This window comes from Euprymna scolopes, chromosome 19 (assembly GCF_053919585.1).
Source record: "Euprymna scolopes isolate OS-2025 chromosome 19, ASM5391958v1, whole genome shotgun sequence".
NCBI lineage: Eukaryota > Metazoa > Mollusca > Cephalopoda > Sepiida > Sepiolidae > Euprymna > Euprymna scolopes.
In genome coordinates this window covers 112,579,640-112,599,021 of record NC_136500.1, presented here as the reverse complement: position 1 = coordinate 112,599,021, position 19,382 = coordinate 112,579,640, and the positions used below count along the sequence as shown (strand labels likewise).

Here is a 19,382-nt window from a genome sequence, read left to right as displayed (position 1 = left end):
TACAAAGACAACCCTATTGTAGTCAGCCAGAAAGCAAGAAAACGGAAGACAATTCCACAGGCGTGCAGTTCTAAGAAAGAAGCTTTGCTCATAGAATCTACATTTAGGTTTAGGCACAGATAAAGAGTGGGGGGAATTATTGATAGTGTTTTCAGCTAGATGAGTGTTTCTTGTGAAAGTTTGGCGAGGGGGGGGACCATAGACTGAAGCTCAGTCGAACACTTTCCATGAAAATAATGATACATCAGAGACAAACTCGCAACATCTAGTGTCTGTGAGATAGAGGTTGCAGGGAAGAGAAAAGGACATCTCCTACGAGGCTACGAAGTCTATTTTGAACTCTGTCAAGGCAGGACAAGTCCATTCTAGCAGCTCCTGCCCAGATGTGGCAACAGTATTCCATCCTTGGACGTACCTGGCTCTTATATAGATAGAGAATTGCATCAGCAGTGAGATATCTACTGGATCGATAGAAAGATCCCACCATTTTTCCAGCGGCCTTGGCAACAGATTTGATGTACGTGTTCCATTTAAGATCAGGAGTAACGGTCAAGCCCAGAAGCTTGTCAAAACTTGAGGCCTCCTGAAGACGAGAGCCATTCATTTCAATTGATGCCAGATGTGGATCAGAATGTTGATGATGTAAAGAGAGAAGCTTGGTTTTAGATGCATTAAAAGTAACTAGCCACTCCTTTCCCCATTGTACCACATGCTCAAGATCAGAGGAGAGAGAATCGGAAAGAACTTGGTTGTTTACTGTCTTAGATGTGCTACCATAAATGGTAGTGTCATCAGCATAAATGTCTATGAATGATGTAAGGATGTGATTTGGAAGATCATTAATGTAGATCAGGAAAAGAGTTGGGTCCAGGATGGATCCCTGAGGGACTCGAGCATTAATACTGTGAGCTTCTGATTTTTGCCCCTCAACTACTACTCTTATGAACCTATCAGAAAGAAATGATTTAATAATTGAGAAGACATTTCCAGCTATACCATAGCTAGAGATCTTGTGAAGTAAACCTTTATGCCATACCCTATCAAAGGCTATATATAAAAAAGAAAATTAATCGATCACAGTAAAGGCTACCTTTTTAAGGGAGTTTTATCTGGCGTCACCACTTTCTTCATGCATAAACAAAACTAGGCTGCTACTATTTATCAACCAATGCAAAATAGGATCGAGCCGACAGCATCCTAGTTCTAACCACTTGCCTGTATACGAACTATTCTAGTTTGGACTATTTTCAGTATTTGAGATTTGACTTTAGGGTATTTTTTAGATGCTGAATTGAAAAATTGTTCTTATTCAATATTTATTTATTTATTTATTTGTGGACTGTTATCCTCATCTTTATGGTTGTTGTTGTTGCTTCATCACATTTCGGCCAACTTATTCCTCTGGCCTTCTTCAGGTGATTAGCTATGATGGGATAGAAATGTTGAGGTTTTTAGCTGTATCGTCAGTAATTACTGCCTTCCATAGTTGTTGTGCTCTGGAATTTATTTTTCTATATAGTCACCAAAATTCTCAACGTATTTTTGCCTGTAATTCTATTACACATCTCTGCTTTTAACCACGTCCATAACAGGAGTTGTTTTTTAAAGTCTCACACTGTCAATACCTGCAGCAAAGAGATGAAATTTTCAGGTCATGAATGCATAAGTTCGCTCATCATAACAATGCAATTTGCAATTCCCTCTGATCCATTCAGGCATAGGAGGGTTTACTTTTGGAATGCCCTATGTATATTAGATGGTAACACTGAAAAAAAGGGTCCCTCTTATTCTAAATGCCTATAGAGACATTAAGAAATACGAGATGCTTCAAGCAACATATTGAGAGGGAGTGAGATTAAATACATAGATAGCTAACATAAAAAGATGGTGACTTGTTTAATCACAAAGTATTAGAACAATTGAAACACAATTTTGATTCAAACATAACTCAATCACAGAACTAAAGTGTATTTTAGCATTTATTTTGTCGTTAAAATATATCTTAAAAAGTTTCAGGAAACAAACATTGACTCAGCTTTAGTATAATATTAGAACACTCTAGGTTGTCTAATGCATTCGTTTGAATTCAGCGTTTAATAGTTTTTACTTCCCTTCATTTCTGTGGCAATTGTTTGGTGGTGGTGATGTAAAAGCTTAACAAACGGAGCAAAAAGTGGCTTCATAGCTTGGTTCGAATCTCATGAGTGGCACGAATTGTCACCTCTACACTGATGATTGCGTAAGCATGAAAGACTAGTGTCTGTAGGTATAAAGAATAATGATTGTTTAATTATAGTTAGCATGCCTCTTTAAGAATACTTAAGGATGGGTACTGTCTGTGGAATTATAACTAAAAGGCTGTCAACTAGCACTTATGCAATGTTTATGACTTCCGCTCGTTCGAACACTCTGGATTGTCTAATGTATTTGCCTGAATTTGGCATTTAATAGTTCTTAATTCCCTTCATTCTCGTGGCAATTGTAGTTTGTCATTTAGAATATAGATAAATAGTCTGTGACTGCAATTCCGTTACTTTTCCAATACACTTTATAACAAAAGTTCATTCTTGTAGGTAGCCCCCCCCCCGCCCCGTGAGATACCAACCTGGAAATTTCTACAACTCTGTGCGGTACATACAGCACCTAGCCTTCCCATCTTGTACTGGTTAGGCTTATTACTGCTTAACTTTGGTGATCTGGCGAGAGCCGGTGTGTCAACATGATGATCAATACAGAGGGTTAAAAAAAAATAATTAAATAAAAATAAACACGTAATATAATGAGCTATATACCAGGTATTGTTTGATAACTGTGAAAATATCTAATATGACTTCCACCTTGGAAAGATTTATAGACGACGGCTACATCTTTAGAAATGTATCTGGCAATTAATATAAATGCTTATAAAATGGCAAAGAAAGAAAATGGATAAACATGCATGCATATTATAAAAATGGAAAAATGATTGAGAATAAGATGGTCACCATTTTCCAGAGGGTAACTTCACCAATATGGTTATTGTTGTATCTTGGGATGCGTTAGATCAATATAACATAAAATATCTTACCGCAGGGAGTCCAGCCTTCATGTGGGTATGTTGCAACTCATGAGGAAAAAACATAATACTTATGAACAAATAAGGAAACGTTTTTTATGAAAACACGCACACACACACGTAACTACAATTCGAGCAGAATAGATGAAAGTCACAAGTCCAAGTATGATAACATGAACGAACGGGGATGATGTTCATCTCGCCATTTTTAAAGTCACTCTGTTTTTCCTCCACTCTGTCCACTTCCGGTTGTTGATTTCGCGAGAAGTCACGAGAATTTAAAGTTTAGGACTATGGAAAAAGGGAGGCGACTTTACCCAAAGAAGTAAAGAGCTACTCCCCTTTGCATTATACTTTTGTTTCATCCCAACAGTTATCATCATCATCATCATTATCATTGTATTCATATTCGGTTTTACATCTATTTTTCATGCTAGTCGCTGATTTCCAAAATAACCTGTCTCTGACCAGATCTTTATTTATCCCTTTTTCTCTGAAATTATTTATCACCCTTTCCCATGCTTTCCTTGACCTTCCTCTGTGAACTGAACCTACTAACTCAACTGTTCTACTAACTCTAGAATTCTCATCCATTCTTTCATCATTACTATACATACATCTCCCTATACTCTTCATTTCTATACTGGTTAATTCTTCCACTCAGGCATTTCAGATCTAAATCTGTCTTTAACACACACATCGCACTTACCTTATATCACTCTCATATCATTTCTTTCCACACATAATTGTTTATTTGAATAGGGACAGTAGAAGATGCTAAACGTTAGCCTATAATGTGCACAGCATTATCATTAACACTGGCTGTGACTGTTTGGTTTGCATGATGTCTATTTTTACCACTAGTATTGCATTTGCTATTTTGAGTGAGTGTAGAATCTACCACTATTCAACAAGCATAGCTTCTTTATAGTAACACTATTTAACAAGTGTTGTCAGCTTCGATGGTTGGGCCACGTCATCAGGATGCCCTCAAACAAACTACCTCAAAGAGTTCTCTTTGGTCAGCTCACTCATAGCCGACAAAATGTCGGCTGCCTGAAGAAACGCTACATAGACTGCATCAAGCTCACCCTCAAACGCTGCAATATCCCCTTCAATCTATGGAGACTTTGGCAGCGGACAGAGGCACTTGGCGTTCCACATGTGATAGCGAGAAGGCCTTCTTCAACAACGAGCATGAGCAAGCAGCTATGGGGCGTCACACACTGAGACACCGACGAGCAGCGGCTACTCACCATCAAAACCCAAATCCTGTTTTCCTGTGCAAAGCAGATTAGATCACGCATGGGGCTTCACTATCATCACCAGAGTCACAGAGTCAATTAAAAACAAAAATGACGAAGAAGTTGTCACACACACACACACACACACACACACACACACACACACACACACACACACACAGTGACTTTTATATAATATCTATTAAATATTTTCTATCTATTTTATTAAAAAAAAGTCATGTTTAGGATGATGATCAATATCAGCTATTAAATAATTAGAATACTCTAGCGAAAAACAATAAAAAACCAATTGTCTATTGCAAGATTCAAACTCCCGATGACATAAAATAGGGAAACTGAAGGCGAACAATTTTCCTTGAGGAATATTATATTTTATGGTTTATTTCAGTCTTAAGGAAGCAGTGATTGTTTATCTTTTAACCAATCTGTACAACCTTAAAACAAGAGAGAAAACCACAGTGTCTTATAAATCAACTAAGTGTTGAAGGATCGATAATAATTAAGAAAACATTATACCATATTTACAAGTGTGTTTACAGAAGTGCAGAAATAGCATGTTGTAAAAAGTCTGCATCCGATACTGTGGCCATGGCTGCTACCACTGAACTGAATGTTAACCACAACTCTGTTCATAGTGTTAGAAAGAGTTCATCTATATGAAAATAGAGTAGAATAAACATCACACCATAACCCCTTCCTCCTTTTAGGTTTGCTTCATATAGTCACTACCTTTTCGTCTTTGGATTGACGTCCATGAAGTCTGTATTTTTTCGTTTCCTTTTAGATGTTCGCTTTTCAGAAACTATTTGGGGGATTAGTAATTCGAACATTGTTAAACACAACGTCGATCAATTCTTCTTCTGTAGTATTTTCCATTACAGCATCGTAATGTCCGTTTCTCATTTGATTCAAATGTCTATTATGAGTAAATTCGGATCCCTTTCACATGTAGAATACATTCCCAATTCTTTTATCCACAATTCTAGGTTCCCAAAATGATTTGTTCTTCCTGAACATTGAAAAAAAAACTACTATACGCCGGTACTTACAATATTACCGACATGTGCTTAAGAATGTGATTAGTTTGGGAAATTTCCACATAAAAAGTAGGTAGAGTGGAATTTTCCATTTAAGATTATAAGAAGATTATGCCACTGGCACAGGAAACGAATATTGCAAATTGGTAGAGAGAATCCGGTTTCTTTCATCTGGGTCACCATAGAGATCACTTAAGCTTTTGGATAGCTGCTCCCCCTATGAGGTTTGAAGTAGGAGTGGTTTTATTCATGAACGTGTATGTTGCGATTTCAATGGGAAACAAACAAAAAAATAACTGCACCACTGCTTAATATTTCGTTATACTCTATTTAGCAATCATGATGTTGACATTTTATAGCTAAAACTGTTGGCTGGGGCTGTAGAATATGCTGAATGCACCTCTGTAGAGGGGTAAATCCCATCCCCCAATGAGGCCACCTGTTGGCAGTGGGTGGTAACCCGTAAGGTGTCAAGACATTATCCTGGTAGTTAAGCAGTCATTGATCCGGCGACAAAGTGGTCAATAGCTTGCAACACATCACTTTGGCCCTTATTTGGTTTGACAAGCAGTTGGATTGGGCCTGATCTAATCACTCGTCTGGTCCTGACATGTCCTAGCTCATATTTAGTTATTTTTCTCTCAACCATATTATCCGATCTGCTCTTGTGGAACACTTCCCAACTCTTTATATTATATGAGCTAGAGGGCAGGGACTGAAGGTTAATTGTGTTGAGAGAAAGAGCTGATGACTCTTGTTAGATTATTGAGCAAAATAAGACCCAGAATTTGGCAGAGGATCGAATTTTTTCTTGGCACAAGTATATTGGTATTGTATTCCCATGTCAGCCAAGGCAAATTGTAGTTGGACTCCATAGTGGGAAGTGAAGCATAGGATAAATGAAAATCAAAACTCAACAGCTCATCAGCATAGCTTAACTGTACTAAGGCTCAAACCTCAAATCATAGGTTCTATGGTCGACTGTGTATATCAGTACGAATCCCTGCTGATATTATTTGCTGTTTTTTTTATCGCTTTTAAAGTTATATCGATTTGTTGTTGATTTTTAGTCATAATTAGATATTTAGAATTAACGTTTTCTACCAAGGAGATCAGGGAATAAGTTTTTCCTTAAGAAAGATCGCCCATATAAAAATAGGTAAAAAAAAAAAAATAATAATATATATATTTGTTTGTTTATGTCCAAAAACTGTGGGCATTCTTTCTTAAGGAATAGCTCATTCTCAGATCTCCTAGGTAGGAAACACTAATACCGAATATTTAATTATCGCTAAAAATCGAGATATACTTATATATATATATATATATATATATATATATATATATATATATATATATACACACACTAGTATTTCAGCCCGGCATTGCCCGAGTGTTTGGATGTGTATGTTGAGGAAAAAAAAAAAAAGTGGTAGTAGGAAGGCAGGCTCGAACCCGTACCACAAAGAAAGCAAAGAATGGGGTAAAACCTAACGTTTATGCTGTTACAACCACCGCCAAATCGGAAGCGACATTTTTTAAAATTAAGGCTAGACAATCTAAAGGAGAGGATAACTTTAAAAAATATCCACGAAAAAGTGACCCCCCTCCCTGTAGAAAAGTGCCTAGTTGAAGGGAAAGATATTAATGTTTTTAGCCAATTTTTCGATATTTGTCATATGAAAGGTCGAACTTTAAAAGGATAACCTTTATCCCCGAGTGGCCATTGGGCCTTGATAAGTGGTGAACTCCATGTAAAAGAAAAAAAAATCCGTGGCCTCTATTGAAAGTTTAAGGCAGACATGCAAACAGACATACATACATACATTTATATATTAGTAACTAAAATTTTCGACACAAACTGATGAAAAAGCTTGCCCTATCTCTAAATACCCTTTATGTAAAATTCCAAATATTTAGACCAGAAATTGTCTGAGTAATTTGGAAGAGACCGCAGAGGTCAATTTTTTTAAACTTTGACCCCTATTATGACCCCTTAAAATTTATTGTTTTGGGCTCAAATCAAGTTATTAAATTAGATCCATGTCCAAGGAACCTATATATAAACTTTCAAGTGCGTAGACCCAAAATTGTTGGAGTTTGGTAGAGTTCTCAAATGTCAAATCGTTGAACTTTGACCCCTTAATCACCAAATTTCTGGCCAAAAACCAATCACATCGATTTTCCCAAATCTCAGTACCCTGTATATCAAATTTCGAGTCTGTAGACTAAACATTGACAGAGTTATTGCGTAGGGAAATGTACACAGACACACACACAGACACGTTCACTTATATATATATATATATATATATATATATATATATATATATATAAAGCTGAACGTCTGTATATATGTGTGTGTGTCTGGTCACGAATAGGCACCTATATGGTTGACTACTTTAAAAAACTGATCACATGTAATGATAGAAGATGTATCGAGACACAGGAATCGGTATGTTTGATCTGGCAGAATGGTGCTTCATAAAAATTGTGGGGCCTATGTTTGCGCCTGGCCCCCCCAAAGTATGGAAATAAAAAATGAAGAAAAAAAACGTTTACAAGGGTTTTTGATATAGATGTACATAAGAATACTTTGATAAGTATGTTTCAACTTAAATAGGGATGGTATAATAAAATTGTGGGGTTTGCGTTTGCACTCCATGGAAATAGGCACAAACTTTAACAAAGACTTTTCATATCTATTTGTGCAAGTATACTTTGATAATTATGTTTCAGTTTGAAGAAATATGGTATAATAAAATTATTGGGTGCTCGTTTGCGCCTGGCCTCCATAGAATGTAAATATGTCACAAAGTTTAACAAGGTTTTTAAAAGGGGTGAGGGTCCACAATAACACCTTAACTTTAATCTTAATTCACGTTAGCTTTTATTTTATTTTTTGAGTTGAATCATATTGTGTCGAATAAATTCACCTCATAAATTCACGTTCTTATTAAAGTGAAAGCCAAAAAAAAAAGTCGGAACTTTAGACAATTCTCAACACAAATTTTGCATAACTCTGTGTTTTTTATTCTCCACTTGCACGTGGCACGCTTTCGAAAATAGATAAATGTTACTTTTTTATCGTGTCAAAAGAAGGAAAAAATCCTGCTCACGTGATTACGTGTCTTTTTAAAAACATTTACATAACCTTTTTATTTATATATCTGTTGAAGCTTTTTTTTCAGTGTACTAGAAGGAATTCAGTTGATTACAACCCTTTCTGTGTGTTCTTTACATTACGATAGTACAACCCTGAATCCGACGGCCCAATACTACACCATTCAGTACTGTAAAACTGAAAAGAAGCTGTTCTGCTTGAAAATGGCGCCATTTTCTTCTTATTCATATTTATAGTGATTCTTTGCTTTAAGAAACTAAAGTAATTACGTGTTTACTTTTTTAATATCCCATTTTGCTGTTTCGGATTATTTTACTAAAGTACGTAAAGCTTCATTATTTTTCAAAACTGTTTTTGTTTCTTTGTTTTTCGATATTTCATCGATATTATTTAGTAAGAGTGTTTAGCAGAAAAGCCAACAAACGACTACCTGAAAAAATAAATATACAAGAAATAAATGTTACCATAGTCAAGAAAAGTTCAGTTCATGTTATTTTTTTTTTGTTTTGAAATAGTTTTTAATGCTCTTTACTTGAAATAATTTCAGCGAACCGAAATTAAAACGAAATTTGAGGCGATAACTACTTAAATGAATTTTTATATAAGCTACACATGCCATAATCGAATATTCCTCAGGCACAAAATAACGGAAAACATTAAAATATGTTTATAAATATTCCTTACGTTGACGGAACTCTCTTAAATTGTTAACACAGAATGCTCAGGTGCCCCTCCTTCAAATTGAAAACGGGGCGTGAATTAAAAAAAAATGTTTGTCTAAAATATTATATTCAGTTTATTGGAAAGAGCATAAAATTTCACATTGACCTTGAAAATATCGTAGAAATAGAATCAATAGAAAAATTTTGATAGATTTTTAAAGTTTAAAAATTGAAAAATACTGAGCTCGTAAAATTCAATTAATTTCATTAGTGTTTTTAAAGAATACTATTTCTATTACTTTTAGTACAACTTTAATAGTTTATTTTGGAAGTATAATCCATAAAGAAAATAAACAACCCACTTTTAAAAGAGAAATTATGAGTTTTTTATATTTTATTCACAGTTTCATGTTAGGGGTGTCAAAAATTCCTACAAAAATTCTGATACACCTAGTGGAGATATGTTCCTTTACTCAACGAAACAAATTTAAAGAGAAATTATTCTTACTGAATTCACTCCCTTGAATTCTCCACAAATAAATATATTTATTGAATTAAGTTATTAAAGGATGTGTGTGTGTGTGTGTGTGTGTGTGTGTGTGTGTGTGTGTGTGTTTCTTACCTCCATATTATTATTTTTTGTTTACTTTGTGAAACGAACTTTATAAAAAAAATTCTTTCACAAAGTAATTTGACTATGAAGTGAAAGTAAAAAATACTAATTTTTATTTCTTCATAATGAAATTTGTCTTTTTGTCTTTTATTCCCAGACAAGGCCGGGTAGGTACAACTTATAAATAAAATATAGTAAAATGTCATTGCTCTCTATTCAGACGCCACAATAAAATCTGATAATATCATCCTTGGATTCCTCGTGAAGTTTTACTTGTTTGATCTTGATACAGTGTTTTGTTTTCAAATGCATCCTCAGATAGAGCCATCACTTAAAATACTGATTTTTTAATATATATATATATATATTAGTGGTCTGGCAAGGCCACAGGGGAGACAGCCAAGCAAAATTAATCCCAACGCAGCAAAACTAAAGCTGGCTTGTCAGGACACTATATATACAACTGTAGGCAAATTTGGGCATATTTTATTGGTTTGAAAATATAGGTTCTCTTTTACCAATTGTCATAAAATTTTAACTGTAAAATAGTATTATAATCTTAAAAAAGCCTACAAATTTTCTTGTAGTTTTGTCTCATAAAACTAAAGATATGAGCATTTCAATATTCAATTTCCCTATGAGTAATATATATATATCACTGAAGTTAAGCAACGTTGAACTTGGTCAGGATTAAATAGGTGACTATTTGGGATTTCCAGGTGGTGTATGTGTTCTCCGCTTATCTCAGCATTGTTTCCAATCGTCCTGGACTTTTCCTTGCCACTGGACTCAAACAGTGCCGATTCAAGAGAGGTGTGGTTGGAGATTGTGTAACCCTTGCCTCACAATTATACACACAGCTGCCCCTACAGGGGGTATCCTTTGTCTTTCCAGACCGAACGGAGGCATCATATATATGCCCCATTTTTGGCAATTTTATAAGTTCCAAATCTCAGCAACTATTGATCAAAATTTAACAAATGAAGGCTCGTTGGAAAGCTAATGACCTGAATCCTGTAGTGGGCTATATGACATTTGCCCTTAAGATCACACATTAAGGGGATCATCCAGAGCCTATTTTTGGCACTTTTTTTACAGCTATATGTCTCGAAAGACAAAGGATACCCCTTGTAGAGGCAGTTATGCATGTAATTGTGGTCACCAACCACACCTCTCCTGAATCGGCACTGTTTGAGTCTAATAGCAGGAAGTCGAAGATAAATGGAGAGCACATACAGCACCTGCAAAGCTCAAATGGGCATCAATTTTAGTATTGATCAGGTTCTTCGCTGCTTAACTTTGGTGATCTAGTGGGAACCAGTGTATCAACATGATTATGCTGAACAGTTTAATAAGTGACAAAATATCTGATATTTCCCCAAAACCCCTAGTCTTGATGGAGGGGGGACTAAAACTTGCTGCTATGGTTTTAAATGATCTGAAATAACAGCAAGGGGAGACTTGATTCCAAATATTTCTCATATGTTATACCACCCCTCTTTTGGAAATAGGGTGCGATTATGAATATCCCCAGTATTAAATAATTCTTATACACTGTAAAATTTACTTTGCGTATGAAAACCAAAGAGGGGGAGATATAAAATATGGGAAATATTTGGAATCAAGTCTTCCATTGCTGTTATTTCAAATCATTTGAAATGATAGCAAGTTTTAGTCTCCCCTCCATCAAGGCCAGAGGTTTGGGAGAAATATATACAGGGTGTCCACAAAGTCTGGCTACATTATGTAGCCAGACTTTGTGGACACTCTCTATATATATCTATAATATAAAGCTGAATGTCTGTGTGTGTGTCTGGTCACGAATAGGCTCCTATATGGTTGACTATTATAGAAAACTGATTACATATAATGATAGAAGATGTATCGAGACACAGGAATGGGTATATTTGATCTGGCAGAACGGTGGTTCATTAAAATTGTGGGGTCTGCGTACGCGCCTGGTCCACAAAGTATGGAAATTTAAAACTTAAAAAAAACGTTTACAAGTGTTTTTGATATAGATATACATAAGAATACTTTGATAAGTATGTTTAACTTAAATAGGAATGGTATAATAAAATTGTGGGGTGTGCGTTTGCGCCTGGCCTCCATAGAATGGAAATAGGCACAAACTTTAATAAAGACTTTTCATATCTATCTGCATAAGTATACTTTGATAATTATGTTTCAGTTTGAAGAAATATGGTATAATAAAATTATGGGTTGTTCGTTCGCGCCTGACCTCCATAGAATGGAAATATGTCACAAGTTTAACAAGGTTTTTTGATATAGATCCACAGAATATTGTGATAAGTGTTTCAGTGTGAACAGGTATGGCATAATAAATTATGGGGTTTATCTATTTTATTTTTACTTTCATCATATTTTGCTTTGGTTTTGATACCCCCAAATTCGAAGCTATCTCTTTATAACCCTTCCTTTTCATAACCTATCATAGTTTCATAAATCAGAGTTCATTTTCTGTAGGCTGTTTTTGAACCCAGTCAACGATGGGTAATTTTGCTAGTATATATATATGTTTTATTTTTATGATGTATCCGCATATAAAGGCAATTTAAAAATGTTTAGCACTAAAAAAATAAAAACTTAATCTTTGTAAAATAAAGTTTTTACAAGGATTTTTTTCTTCAGAATTGCATGCTATGGAGTTCGAAACATGAGTGAAATAAATCCGCATCTGTTATTTGTTAACAAAGAAATGCTTCCAGGATTGAAAAGTTAAAAGAAATGTCTACCGTTATTTTAAGTTGTCTCAGGTGGAAATTAAACTTTCTTTTTCTGGTAAAACATTTCCTAAATAGTTTGTTAATGCATTAAAAGGAACAGGAAGCAGCTGTATGCTCAATTTTAACACCAGATGGCGCTGACGTTAGGAAAGAATTTTTCTTCAATCTTTTTTTCTCCTACCCGATTTTTAAATCCTTAAAATACACTATTCACCTTTATGTAAAACACACACAAGAACGTGATATTTCCGCCTGTGCATAGTGGGATAATGATAAATATGTCATTTCAAAATTAAGTGTGACAGACTAAAGAAATGTTATTTCAAACTTAAGTGTTATAAACAAAGAAAAAAATTCCATTTCAAAATTAATCAGCACAGATCAAATAATGTGTTGCATTTGTTTCATTATTTTTTTATTGTTTGCCTTCAGAAATTTTTGTGTTTCTATCTTTCAGGCCAGTGGAGGAGGTGGAATCACTTGCGTTCTCCAAGACGGTACAGTTTTTGAAAAAGCTGGTGTGAATATATCTGTTGTACATGGCACATTACCTCCTGCAGCAGTAAAGCAAATGAGAAGCCGGTAAGTAACTCTTTATTATATGTCTACTAGTTGTACCTACCCAGCGTTGCCCTAAAATGTATTTACATGCAATTTGTTTTGCTTTCCTTTTGCTTATGCCATGTTTTTTTCCTACCCGAACAAAGTACTTTCTGGAAAAAATTAAATCGAATTGCAATGATTCATAAGTAAAAACTGAGGAACGACAAAATACAGTACAGTATATAATATACATGTATATAATCAAATAACATTATAAATAACACCATAAAAACATCGTATTCCCCATTGTAACATGGAAAAAACGTATCCTAGGGCTCTACTGTATATATATATATATATATATATATATATATATATATACACACACACACACTAACATGACCTGTGTACTGGCGTTGCCAGGGGAAATATGATATAAAGAAATGATCTAACTGTAAAAAAAACAAAAAAAATGGAATTAAAAATTTTTTTAGTATTTTAAATGAAACATCATCGTCCATGTAAAATAAGCACCTACTTCCGGGACATTTCACAATAATGTGTAGATGTAAAACAATGTTTCAATATTTTAGAAAAATCAAAATTTTGCATTAACTAAGCTTATATTTTTATTTTATTTCTTATATTTTTATTTTATTTCTTTTTGTGTATGTGCGGAGGGGGATATTTTTTCCTACAATAAAATAAAGTGCTGAAAACATTTCTCTTCTCCCACTACTCAGTTTTTGTATGTGTGGAATGGGGGGGGGTAATTTTTTCTGCTTTTTAGGAATAGATATCCAGGAATTTGCAGTTGTGATGTAAGCAGTTCTGACTTTTTGAAGAAAGACAAACCCATTTTTAATGCTTCTACACAATACGAACCAAACTAAATCGACTTTGAAAATTCAAACTAAAACTTAATTTATGGTTAGAGTATGCTTCGAATAAAAATTTTAAAAGTTTGCTGTGTATTATGTAGATTGTTTGTTGAAACTTGTTAAAGAACGTTATCCTAACTTTTGTTGTCTACTGAGGGAGTATATATTATGTATACAACCTAATCACATTTGACACACCAAGCCCAGTCAAATCACCAAAGTTAAGCAACGATGAGCCTGGCCAGCCCCAGATGGGTGACCATTTGGGACTTCCAGATGCTGTATGTACTCTCCATTTATCTCGGCATTGTTTCTAGTCGTACTGGAATTTTCCTTGCAACTGGACTCAAGCAGTGTCGATTCAGGAGAGGTGTAGTTGAGGATAGCACAACCTTGCAAACATAATTACATTGGCCAACTGCCCCTACAGGGGGTATCCTTTGTCTTTCGAGACTGAACGGAGACATCATATTATGCATACATGTGTCTTATATATATATATATATATATATATATATATATATATACATGTGTGTGTATATATGTGTCTAAATTTGTGTATCATCTAATAGTATAAAATGTTCTTCTAATAAATGTGTGTATACAGAGTGTATATACGTTTGTATATTCATATCAGTCATCTATATGACATGTGTATATACGTGTGCTCGTCTAATCTAGTGTTTTATATTGTTCTTTGAATTGATACCTGTATAACACTTACGACAGTGTTGATATATTAACAGATACAGTTTAACAACGGACATGTAACATTTACAACAGGGACAAATAACTGTTCTCTGGGGATTTACATCGGCCAATAGAAGAAACATTTGGTCTTTATTTGACTGCTACTCGAAGTCCTGGTGGTACTTACAGCAACTTTATTTACTGAACATTTCTCCCATTGAAAATTTACAATGCTGATCCTAGACTATCGCCATTTCTGATCCCCTCTACTGAGAGCCATCACGATCTGCAGACCAGTCCTGTCCCTCTCTCTCACTCCCAACTTGTGACTAACAAAATGATACATGTCTGTCAAACTCTCTCTCCTAAAGTCCATGTCGCTTTAAGTGACCTATACATAATGCTACATCAGACTCTAAAGGTCAAACTCATTTTTAAATTATTGTTTGTGTTCTAACATTCTTTTCTATTAAAACATCTAAACAAATAATTTTATCTGTAAATATTTATTTTGCTATAACATTCTTTCTGACATTCTATTTTTATAAATTTAATAATGGTCATCATAATCGTGGGTACTACTAAAAACTAGTATCCCTTTTGTATTTTCTACATTGATTCTACTTTAAATTATCGATCAATTTATACTCTGTGTGGGGATCAAACAGAAAACCCTTGCTTACAATATTTACTGGTCAAGTACCTTCTATTTTCTATCAAAATCTCATTTAATGTGGTGCTTCTTATACTATAATTTTCGTTTGGAACCAATTCGACTTATTGAATTGTTATGTATTGACAGCCTCTTTATTCCTCTTCTTTTCTGAATGATTCACAATCACAATGGCTCCACTGCCATTATGCTGGTCTATGTCTGTGTCTTCCTCCCAAAGCTGATAACCACGGCATGCTCGTGACCCACAGAATGCGTCCACATTTTTAACCTCTATGTCAAGTATTCATAATACATCGAAGTCAGTAACCATAATCAGCCCCTTCAAGACTCATAGCCTGTGAAAAAAGCGGATATTTATTTATACAAGAGCATTTTTCCACTGTTCTTTCTTACCAATTCTACTTGAAATCAGAAAAAAAAATCATTAAAAAAACATATTTTGGGCGAACCATTCCTGAAAACAATAAAATAAATAATTGCCTACATAAATTCAATATTGTCTACCCCTCTCTAAAATTCTAATTTTATATGCTGACCATCCGTTTCTCTTACTTTACTCATTATCGATGTTTCTTTAAATTTAGTTAGTATATAGTGTGCAGTTTTCAAAAACAAATACATACATATCAGTATATCAGAAAATCACAATTTTCAAATACATTTACACACATTATAATTGTTGTTACGAAACATTTCAGTCAAAACTCAAAAAAATGAATGCATGCAATACAGACAAATACAATTTAAACATTTCCTGTCCTCAATTTTTACTGATACAAAAAAGATAAATAAAATCTTCACATGATGCAACAGAACAACAATATATAACACTTCAAGTATATATGCGAACACAATTCAATTGTTTGGGTGTTCAATAAACATTAAAAAAATCCTCAGTCCTTAATTTAGAAACAATAAACTATCAGTTCTGTTCAAAATGCAGGATTTCATTCCCAGACAGCTCCACTGTACCACAAAGTTTAATTGTCCTTCCCCCCCCCCCCCAAACAAAAAAAAAACTGAACGGTGCAACAAGAAACAAATTCAATTTCATAAACAAATCTAGAACATATACCCCACTGGAATATACAAAAAGCAAATTGAGAAATATTCCAAAACACATGCCAATATGGATTAATACCTGAAGCAAACATTAACTCGGAACATATAACCTATTTCAGCAATACCCTACTTTCCATTGCAGAAGAGAACATACCAAAAAGCTCTACATCCTCAAAATACAACAAACTCTCGTTCAATAAAGAATGCAAAAAAGCCATAAGAACAAGACATGTTAACTTAAGAAAATTCAAAAATATTCCAACAAAAGAAAATTTAGACATATACAAAAGCAGCAGAGCAAAACCATGGAAAACTATCAAAGAATCAAAACAGAACACCTGGAAAAACTATGCATCAAAAATACATGAAAACACTAAAACCTAAAAAGTATGGGAGATCGTCAGGAAAATATCAGGGGAGAACACCAAAAACCCGATCAAACATCTAATATGCAACTACATGAAGATCACTGACAAAGAAAACATTGCAAACAAACTACCAAACAATTTTCAATAAATTCATCATCAAAAAAACAAAATAAAAAATTTCAAGTTATAAAACAAAACCAAAAAAGAAAAAATTAACTTCAAATCCAAAAATGAAGAAAAGTACAATTAACCATTCAATAGCACAGAACTAAAAAAGAAAAAGCAATACACAAATCTCATGATACAGCAGTTGGCTCTAATAAAATTCATTATCACTTAAAAAAAAAACTACCAAAACCATCTCTGGACTACTTACTCCAAATATATAATGAAATATGGATAAATAACAGTATCCCAAAAACCGGAAGCAGGCTATAGTAATCCTCATACCCAAACCAAAAAATGATCATACAGATCCAACAAACTACTGACCCATTGCTCTCAGTAGCTGTCTGTGTAGTACATTTGAAAGAATGGTTAATGAAAAATTAACTCGATTTTTAGAAAACAAAAATCTGATTACTGCACATCAGTCAGATTACAGAAAAAGAAGAAACCCTATCAACCATTTAATAAGACTTGAAACATGCATAAGGGAGGTATTTGCTAAGAAGAAACACCTAATAGCATTTTTATTTTTTTTTTTTACATTGACAAAGCATTTGGAAATATGGCATCAAACGAAACCTGCATGATCTAGGACTTAAAAGGCAGAATGGCAGAATTTATCAGCAACTTTTTTAAATGATAGCCTTTTTCAAGTACGGATGAACACCATACTTTCAGTCCAAAAAGAACAAGGAATGGGTGTCCCCCAAAGAATCGTCCTATCTGTCACCTTTTCAATATAAAAATAAATATCATAAAAACATAGAGCCAGGGATCGACTACGCTCTATACAAAGACAACCTACTCATATTAGTAAATATTCTAAAATAAACACCCATCAATCAACCTTCCATAAAGAACTGCAAAATATATATAAAGAATACTCACAAATCTACACAGATGGATCAAAGGATGGAGACAGGGTAGGATGCACAGCTATCCATAAAAATGAAATTAAAAGACTCCCAGATGGGGATTCTGTGTTTAGTGCAGAGGTGTCTGCCATTGACTTGGTGCTAGATATAATAACAACTGATAATCATCAAAAATATCTCATATTTACAAAATCTCTATCGGTGAAAGAAAAAAAGTGACAAATCCCCTCATGATAAATCTCCTAAATAAAATAAACACCATAACAATGAATAAATACATAACCTTCTGTTGGATTCCAAGACACATGGGCATCTACATGAACGAAAAAATGGATAACGCAGCAAAAGAGTTTCTTCAACAAAACCATACAAGGGGGAAAATTCCTTATACAGACCTAAAACCCAAAATAAATAAATAATATATATATATATATATATATATATATATGTGTGTGTATACTTCAGAATAAAATTATCCAACAATCAGCTGGTATGGAAACCTGTGATTATAAGATTTACTGGCGGTAATATTGTATAAGTATTTATCCCACCTAAATAATAATTGCTCAATATACAAGATAGAGCAAATAAATTGAATTTTAGTCATTCAATGAATTTTAAAATTTATGCCGTTAAATGTGTGAGTTTCAGATCCAAGATTTTATTATTCTATGTAAGACAAAGAATACATTAGAAATATTTTAACTCCTTATCCGATAGGATTTCGATGTCTACCATCTCTTCAGAGGAGAAAATATTAGCAAATAGTTATAATGGTTTACACCTTATTTGCTAAAGTCAGTAAGACATGGAAAATCACAATTAAAAATTGATAAAGTAATTAAAAGTCATAGAGTAAGGGAAGTTAAAGAAAAGAATATTAAAGTTAACATCCAAATTGCATGGAAAAATCCGAAGTGAATGTCTCTGAAAGCAGTGAGGTAAAATGATCCAAACTGTATTTTGGGTAATCCACATCACAATGTAATGATCCGAATTAGATATATTCCTGGAGTAATTTTCCTTTGTTATATAATGGGTCCGATATAATATAGGATAAGGAGTTAAAATATTTCTAATGTATTCTTTGTCTTACATAGAATAATAAAAATCTTTGATATGAAACTCAAACATTTCACGTCATAAATTTTTAAATTCATTGAATGACTAAAATTCGATATATATATATATATATATATATATTATATATATATATATATAAGAAAAGAAAATGGCAAGAATATTGGAACTCGTGCACCAAGAATAAACTATTCACAAAGTAAACACCAAACATCGAAATAAGAGATAAAAAAAATATCAAGAAAAGAAGAGATAGTAATGATTAGATTCATGTCACTCACTCACATCTACTTAAAGAAGGAGAGGTGCCTATTTAGTATCATATTTAGTATTATATACTGACGGGCTGTGTGGACTTTGACTGGGCCCAACCGAAGTAATAGTAGAATAGTCTAAGGGAGATATTTAACAAAATCGACTCAGGAAAAATTATTGAATTTCTGAAACAGATTCAAACATACAACAAAATATCACAAAAGATTCCACAAGAAAAACCAAAAACAACTAACCAACATCTAACACATTACACTTAATGT

The 19,382-nt window shown here is 33.8% G+C and overlaps 1 protein-coding gene across 17 annotated transcripts in view; it reads left to right on the top strand.

Moving 5' to 3' along the window:
* The window catches only part of LOC145239882 (oxygen-dependent coproporphyrinogen-III oxidase-like), a 985,985-nt gene that overhangs the window by 871,611 nt on the left and 94,992 nt on the right, over window positions 1–19,382 (top strand). For all 17 annotated transcript variants that reach the window (XM_080103476.1, XM_080103478.1, XM_080103489.1 and 14 more), the window contains one exon: window positions 12,961–13,085. In XM_080103476.1, coding sequence (XP_079959602.1) covers window positions 12,961–13,085 — 125 coding nt within the window. The remainder of the gene's footprint in view (window positions 1–12,960; window positions 13,086–19,382) is intronic.